At 49.3% G+C, this 8,877-nt stretch overlaps 1 protein-coding gene across 1 annotated transcript in view; it reads left to right on the forward strand.

Moving 5' to 3' along the window:
• The window catches only part of SFXN5 (sideroflexin 5), a 97,407-nt gene extending 88,537 nt beyond the window's left edge, over window positions 1–8,870 (forward strand). The window contains exon 14 of the mRNA XM_027660540.1: window positions 8,025–8,870. Within this exon, the coding sequence (XP_027516341.1) occupies window positions 8,025–8,102 (78 nt within the window). The 3' untranslated portion in view covers window positions 8,103–8,870. The remainder of the gene's footprint in view (window positions 1–8,024) is intronic.
• The last annotated feature ends 7 nt before the right edge of the window (window positions 8,871–8,877 follow it).

An 8,877-nucleotide genomic window follows, 5' to 3' on the forward strand; every position in this document is an offset into this window, starting at 1 on the left:
CTGTCATCCTTGATATCTAACGGATGTCGTGGCAGGATACATGTGGTGCCACGTTCAGACCCTTCCCAGCCTGGTTTCTACCTCGTCCTGCAGGTGGATGTTGGTGGTCAAAGCATCCATGGCCAAAAAAAAAAAAAAAAAAGTCTCCTGGAATGTTTAACCCTCAAAAGCCAGAACAGCCAAATGCTCCGGAACAGCTGAATATTCCAGAGCAGCCAAATATTCCGACTTTCCTCCTTTCCACTGTTTTAAGGAAAGGAGAGAAAATGGGGGCAAAATTAATTTCAGGCATTTTTAGTGGTCGTTCTAGGTGTGTCCTGCCAAGGGTTAGACTAAGATACACCTTTGTTGTAAAAGTTCTCCCTGTCAGAGGGAACACACTTTTGTTTTTCCTCCCTTCCTTGAAACAATGAAAAGGAGGAAGGTTGGAATATTTGGCTGTTCTGGCTTTTGAGGTTTATGCATTTCAGAAGATTTTTCTGGTTTGGTTTGGGTTTTTTTTGCCATGGATGCTTTGAGCACCAACATCCACCTCCAGCTGCCTGTGGGACAGGGTGGAAAATGGTTCCCTGGCTATAGAGAATCATAGAATATCCTGAGTTGGAAGAGGCTCTTGAGGATCATCCAGTCCAACTCCTGGCCCTGCACAGGACAATCCCAAAAACCACACCATGAAATGATATATCCCTGAAACCTCACTGTTTGGAGACAGAGCTCTGAATTTGGAGCCATTTATCACAGAATCATGGAATATCCTGAGTTGGAAGGGACCCTCAAGGATCATCCAGTCCAACTCCTGGCCCTGCACAGGACACCCCAACAATCCCACCCTGTCCCTGACAACGTTGTCCAAAATGCTTCTTGTGAAATCCCTCCCAGAACTTTGGCGTTGCAGGGATTTCCCTGTTGCACACGTGGCAGGAATTCCAGACTCCTGTTTGCAAACAGGAAATTTTGTAAATTACCTGGATTGCCTGATTGCCTGGGTAAAGGATCAGATGGTCCTTTACCCATCTGATGAATTGGGTGTGAATTCATTCACGTGGTGGTGAAAGGGCAGAGGAGTGTCCTCATCTGCTTAGTCAGCACTGTCCCAGGTTGGGCAGAGAAGCTGTGGCTGCCCCTGGATCCCTGGAATTGTCCAAGGCCAGGTTGGAGCAACCTGGGCTAGTGGAAGGTGTCCCTGCCCATGGCAGGGGAGTGGAACTGGATGGTCTATAAGGTCCTTTCCAAGTCAAACCATTCCATGGTTCTGTGATTCTAATTCTGATCTGTCCTTGCCTGCTTTGCTTTACTTCTTTCCTTCTTTCCCTGCTTTTGAGAAAAACATTTTCACTAAATACAGTGTTATCTCCTATGAAAACCAAATGTTTCTTTACAAGAAAGGGGTCAAAAAGACTTTAGAGAAGCATAAAATGAAGAAAACCGCACCACTTTTAAGTTCAATTTTTATTATTGATTTGAAGGAAAACTTCACAAAGTTCAGGTTTACCTCAAAATTGGGGTTTTTTTCCCAGTTTTATGATTTGGGCAGAAAACTGAGTATCAATTAGTTATGAAGTTATTGGTTACCATGCAATGGTTGGACTTGATCTTAAAGGTCCTTTAGACCTTTATGTTTCTGTGTACATTAGTCAAGAGGACCATCTCTCAACCAGTGTGTCCAGTTTTGGGGTACAGATGGTTTTTAACTATATAGAAAAACTGGGAAATTGTCAGAAAGGAGATTTTCAAGCAATGATGGACCTTGCAGAGAAGAACTGTGAGTTTTGTCTTATAAAATTTAACAAGGGTGATTTAATTATCTTTGGATACTTTCATGGGAAGAAAGCTTCTGGAAGGAGAGATCTCCTCAGGGCAGCAAATAGATCCGTGCAAAGCTGGAATTCGGAATTTAGGAAAATGCCAACCATGGGAATGGCTGATGCTCTTTGAAGCAGGATACTGAGAGGTCTTGTAGCTCCACAGTTGCTTGGATTCTGTAACCAGAGGCTGGAGATCTTTTGAAAAACACCTTTTGTGGTTTGATTAAAAGGTTTTCCACATTCTCTCACCTGTCAGGTCACCTTCGGTTGGTCCATAACACTTCCAAGAGACACTTCCTAGCAAAGAGTGGTTTCCTCATCTCATTCCATGGGGAGGAATCCAGTGGTTTGGGTTGGAAGGGACCTTAAAGACCATCTCATTCCACCCCCTGCCATGGGCAGGGACACCTTCCACTATCCCAGGTTACTCCAAGCCCCATAATCCAAGTGGAAATGGCCGGAGAACTACTATGGCATTTAGACACACACAAGTCCATGGGCAGGATGGGATCCACCCAAGGGTGCTGAGGAGCTGGTGGAAGGACTCACTGAGACACTTTCCATCATTTATCAGCAGTCCTGGATAACTGGGGACATCCCAGTTGACTGGAGATTCACAAGGAGAGACCTCATTGCAACAGGAAGGACACGGAGGGGCTGGAGCGGGTGCAGGGAAGGGAACGGAGCTGAGAAGGGGCTGGAGCAGCAGGAGCAGCTGAGGGAGCTGGGGGGGCTCAGCCTGGAGAAAAGGAGGCTCAGGGGGGACCTTCTGGCTCTGCAACTCCCTGACAGGAGGGGGGAGCCAGGGGGGGGTCGGGCTCTGCTCCCAGGGAACAAGGGACAGGAGGAGAGGGAACGACCTCCAGCTGTGCCAGAGGAGGTTTAGGTTGGTTATTGGGAAAAGTTCCTTCATGGAAAGTGTTGTCCATCCCTGGCACAGCTGCCCAGGGAGGTGATGGAGTCCCCATCCCTGGAGGGATTTAAGAACCCTGTGGATGTGGCACTTGGGGACATGGGTCAATGGTGGCCTTGGCAGTGCTGGGTTGAAACCCAGCTCCCTGACAGGAGGGGGGACCCAGGGGGGGGTTGGTCTCTTTTCCCAGGCAACCATCAGCAAGACAAGAGGGCTCGGTCTTCAGCTGTGCCAGGGGAGGTTTAGGTTGGAGATTAGAAAGAATTTCTTTGCAGAGAGGGTGCTCAGCCATTGGAATGGGCTGCCCAGGGAAGTGGTGGATTCTCCGTCCCTGGAGATTTTTAAAAAGAGACTGGATCTGGCATCAGTGCCATGGTCTAGTAACTGCAGTGGTAGTGGATCAAGGGTTGGACTTGATGATCTCGGAGGTCCCTTCCAACCCAGATGATTCCATGATTCTATGATGGTTGGACTCGATGATCTCAGGGGGCTTTTCCAACCTTAATGATTCTGTGGTGCCATTTACAGTCCTTGTTACACCTTGCTGAGCTTCAACGGGTCTCAGATATCCTGGAGCTGCCCTTGGCCATTGCCCTGATGTCTGATGTCCCAGGAGGAGGTGGCAGAGGGCTGCTGGAAGGGCAGGACACCCTTCCCAGGCTCCAAACTGAAACCACCACCGGCTCTCCTCGCTGGCACTGCCAAGGCAGCAGCAGAAGACACAGTGACCAGCCTGGTCCTCCCTTCCCCCACCTCCCAGCGCAGCATCCGTCAGTCCACATGACCCTCCCCCTACCAAAATTGGCTGCTTTCTTCCTTCTTCTCCCCCCCCTCCTTTTTTTTTTTTTTTTTTGGCTGAGCGATGAGCTGTATGCCAAATCCATCTGCTCCTGTCTCCCCTAGCTGCCTTCCATATCGTTGCAGGATCCCTGGCAGCGAGCCTAGACCTATCTCTCTCCCTGCACTCTTAGGAGCACATTCCTTTCTACACCTTTTCCCGAGCTGGGATAGAAATGAGTATCAACCCCAAACAAAAAGCATCTGCTTTCTGCCTGCTGCTGCCTCACCGGCCGCGCATGGGAGTTACACCCGTGTCAGCAGCGATTGCAAAACACACACAACCCCCCACCCCGCATCCAACACGGGCTGAGGGAACTCGGGGCGCCGGGAGCCTCCTCACACCCTCTCCCTCCCCATCCCTGCAGCACCAGCTGTGACCACCGCACCATTTGTTCCTCCAGCCCACGCCAGCACTCGGAGCCAGTTCTTTATCACCCCAATTAGCCTTGTCTGTGCTGATGAGAGGAGAGAGGCTCCCACTGCAAAGGCAGGGATGGGGGGAAGAAGAGCTGGCGTGTGCCGGGCACCGGGAGAGGCGATTCCCGGTGTGGTGGCTTTGTTTCCCTGCGGGGATGGATCTGGGAGGGGCGGTGCTGTCACCCCGCCCTGCATCACCTGCGTGGGGCTGGTCTGTAAACAACTGCCTCAATAAGGGCAGGGGACACCCTTTCTTGGGGTTTTCTCCCTTGGATATCTACCAGTGGGAAGAGGAGCATCCTCATGATGCACCAGTTCCCAGGTGTTGTAGTGGATCGTGGTCATGTGGAATGCAACTTGGATGAGTTTGGAGATGCACCCTGGCCATGTCCCCAGTGAGGATCTTCTTCCTGCAGTAGCCTCACAGGGGGGTGAAGCAATTCCTCCTTCTCCCACTCCCTCATCATAATATCTCCCATGTTGGTATACCAGGACACCGAGTGGTCAGTGCAGCCATCAGCCTGAAATCCTGGGGTTTTACCCCAAACAAGCCCCCTGTAACCCTGTCTGGGAGTGGTGCTTTTACACCATGTGTCCTTCAGTGCTGTAGGAACTTGCATCCCTCCTGGACTTCTCCTGGATCCATTATTGAAGACCATTTTCTGGTAGGCACCCCAGTGCCACCATCTCAAGGGCAGGAAGAGGATCCATTCCTTGCTCCAGCACCTCACTGGGAGGAAGAGGATGGACAACAGTCCAAACCCAGGCCCACACTTGGTTTGAAAGGACAAAGTCACCCTGTGTGAGGGGGGACAGGTCCCATCAGTGTAGTCCCAGCAGGGTAGAACCTGCTCCTCAGAGCACTCTCCAAGGCAGGTATTCCTTGACAGGGGGGTTCCCAGCATGGCCATGGCCAGCAAGGACCTTGCTGGAGGTCTTGGAAGCTGAGACACAAAAAACCTGACAAGAAGCTCTGGTCTCCAGATGTGTCTGCCAGTGGAAGGTTGGCTGAGCAGGTCCGGGGTGCTGGACAGCTGGAATAGCAGTCTGTGCCAAATTAGGTGAAGTTACACTTTCCAACAAAAAACCCTGAGAGAGTCTAAGACTGAACTGGTGAACAGTAAGTTTGTGATTTAATGTTACCTCAATACCTGTAACCCATCACCCGAATGCTTCTCCCTGTTCTTCTCCATTTGATTTCCCACAGTGGGAAGAGTAAGTTACTCCTGATGGATTTCTGAAGGCTTTCCCAGTTTCCTGTACCTGCCTCCTTGGTGCAGACTCACCCCTTGGAGCTCCTGAGACTCTGGAGCAGTTTTTAATACCTGCTTTGTTAAATTCAGCCAGAAATGGCTCCAGTTCAACCAGTCACCTCCACCTCCCCAGCAAATTTCTTTTCCATCTTCCCAGGCTTTGGAAAGGGGGCTTGAGTGAGTCTGATAATTACACAGCTCCAGGCCAGTGCCTGGGACTGGTTGTATCTCCTTCCAAGGTCTTCAGAGGGGTCCCTGTCCACGTGTCCATCCTGCATAAGAATCATGGAGTCATTAAGGTTGGAAAAGCCCTCTGATATCATCAAGTCCAACTGTTCCCCACTGACCCGTGTCCCCATCAATGTGTTTTTTGAACACTTCCAAATTAGACATTGATTTCTGTGTCCTTCTCCTCAGACACCATAATCTGTCTCTGAACTATCCCTCTTCAATCCCATCCTTCCAAAAACCACCTCATCCAACGACCTTGCTGTGGATGGAGAGCTCATCCATGCAGGGAACGAAGCCATCTCCCTCCTGGACCCATGGGGAGGAAGCTGGAAGAGCCTCCAAGCAATTATCTCATCTGTCTCCCTCCGCTGAGACAATTCTGCTTAAACTATTCTTGATGGGTTTCATCTCATTTGTGCTGAAAACTTCCCACCACAGACACCCCACACCTTCCCCAAAGCGTTTGGTTGTGATATTTTGCTCCTTCCCACTAGGATACTCTTCCTGCTGTTCAGCTTGGATCGCACTCCCTGCTTTTTGAATTGTGTCCCAAGAGAGCGTGAACAAAACATTCCTGCTTTTCTTCTCTTCCACAGCCCCTCGCACACGCAAATCCCACCACGCACCCCTGGAACTTCTCTATTCCAGGCTCAGCACATCCACGTCCTCAGCACTTCCCTACAGGTCGTGCTTTCAGACCACTGGTTTGGGGTCCACCAAGGCAGATGTGGCTTTCCTTGGAGCTCCCACCTCTCCAGCCCCCGTTGGAGAGGGAGGGATCGTGGTGGCTCTCCGTGGAGACATCCCAGTAGTGGGTTGGGTTTTGAGCTGCCCCACATCCCCAGTGGTCAGCGTTGAACCCCACCCAATTCCAGGCCATTTTAAAGCACTTCACAGCATCATTAAGGTTGGAAAAGACTTCCAAGACCACCCAGTCCAACCTTTGACCGACCACCAAGCACCACACCCAGTTATTCCTTGAACCCCTCCGTGGGCCGTGACCCCACTTCCCACCTGGATATTTTCCTACCGATGGACGAACCCGCCCACCCCCCGAAACCCGGGAGCTTTTCTGCCTGTCTCTGGAAGGAGAAATCCGACAACAATGGGAGGGAAAGCTGCGTCAGAGCCAGGCAGATCGGAGCTAATCCTGCCTCCGAACGGATCCCGCCGGTGCCGGGGGTACGTGAGAATCGCCTCTCCTGCACCTTTGCCGGGTGCTCTCCCCACCACAACGCTGCACTCCGGGTTTCAGCACAGAAAGAGATGGTGAAGTTGCTAATAATGGCACTAAAAGAAAATATGCTACATCTGTTATGGATAGCAGTACAAAATTAGCTGATCACACCTCTGACACCCAAGATGTCTTCACTTAAAATACTCGTTGGCTTACTTTACATAATTTGCTGATTATATTTAAAAGAAATACAATTTTGCAATTACTGTTCTTTCTGGTGTGCTATCTATGCATCATTTTCTTTTTATGTTTATATATTTCTCCTTCATTAGTGCAGTCTGAAGGGTGATTAGATCCCTTCAAACATTTTACAGAGGTTAAACGTTGATTAAGATTTAATTATTACTGTAAATAGCTTGGAATGACATATGGTGCAAAAACCTGACATATGTGCATTTGAATAAATGAAGTGCTATTTCCCATGATGCTTCAGTAGCTGTTTAACAGCTTTGCTGAAGGGTTATGTTGCACCTCATGTTAAGATTGCTTTGATGTTATATTTTGTTGGGTTTTTGCAGCTGAAAGCTAAGAACAGTTTTTCCAGTTTTTAAAAACATTGAATATTTTAAATACCTAAATTGTTTTGCACAAATTTTTGCTAATTTGTCTAACTAGGTTAAACATTTTCAAAAGCATTTCGATTTTTAACGTGGGTTCTTAGCATTGTGTCAGCAACAGCATCGATTCAATGTATAGGATTTCTAAAATTCCAGGCTTTGCGAGGTGCCCTGTCCCGGCTGGGAGCGGGATCTTTGCTTGTCGTGGGAGCTGGGAGCACCGTGGATTCCTCCCAGGGATGCACAGATTTGGAGTGATTTCAGAGCAAGAGAAAGCTTCGTATGAAGCTGGCAAAAGGAAGAACTTGGGGAAGGACTGGAGATTTTATGGAGGCAGAGAAAGGAGCTGGTGGATTTTAGCTGTGATCCATCCCTCTTGGAGGATGGATGGAGTGGAATGAGGTTGTCCCCTCGTTGCACCACTCAGCCCTTGGTTTTTCCAGGTCCAAGCCACAACTTTGGGGGCTGGATTCCTTACAGCACCTCGGCTGTGGGAAAAGGAAGGGTTGTCCCCTGGAAACCGGTGGGAGAGCCTGGGAGACACTCTATAATTCATTGAATATATCCAGGCATCATTTCCTATAATACAAGTCAATCCACACAGGGCTCTTTTGAGGCTCGAGCAGAGTAAAGCACGTTAAAATGACATGGGGAAGGCGAGATTGGCATGGAATTATTTCCATATCGTGCTTCTCCACGTTAATTTATTGATCTGTGGAGCTCCTGCTGCAGCACAACGCTCTGATCTCACCTCCTCTTTGATTTTCACAGATTGAGACGTCTCGGCTGGAGCCGGAGATCGCAGTGGCCACCACCAGTAAGACTGTGATCTACAATAAAGGATTGTAAGTGGAAGGGGATCATCTCAGCCCGGAAGGTTCGGGTAGAGGGGAAAAAGGGGGAAAAACTTGAGAAGCCGACTGGGAAAAAGAAAACAACAACAACAACAACAAGAAGACAAAATAATCGAGCTCAGCGATAGTAACGTCGTAGTGCTCCTGGTGAAGCGGGAGCAAATTAATGCTTGCAGAGAGCTGACACCTCACACCGGTCAAAAAAGATTAATATTAAAAAAGTTTTAACTTAGGCAAGAGGAGCGGCAGCAACCACAACAAAATCACGTCGTTCGAACACTTTAGAAGTAGCTGATGAAGAATCTCAGAATTAACAGCACTGCACGGAGTCGACGTGGTTGGACCCGACTACGTGAGCGTAGACTTCACCCAGCAAGTTTTGTTTTCCACGTGAATCAAGTCTCCACACTGAAGCTGCACAAAAATAACTCCCTAGGGAATCAGCGGGAATGTGAAGCGCTTGATAAGGTGTTTGGGAAGTGTCCTGCCTTGATCTCCTGCTGATCCCACCCCAGTGATCATGAGTTAAAGATTTCATGCCAAGGTCACGGCCTCTGCTCCCTCCATCCCTCCCTCCTCCTTCTGTGGACAGTCCTGGTGGCATCCTGCCCTTCATCCTGTCACTGAATCCCACCACCAGGCGTTCCACAAGGGCTTTTCCCTGGATTTCAAGACACTGGAAAGCCACCACACTCACAGGCTGAGTGGGAAGGGATCTCGTAGCAAAAATCATGATGGATCTGCTCTTTGCCTTTGCACAGCCAGGAAGG

Source organism: Corapipo altera, unplaced genomic scaffold (genome assembly GCF_003945725.1).
Source record: "Corapipo altera isolate COAL_440 unplaced genomic scaffold, ASM394572v1 295, whole genome shotgun sequence".
NCBI lineage: Eukaryota > Metazoa > Chordata > Aves > Passeriformes > Pipridae > Corapipo > Corapipo altera.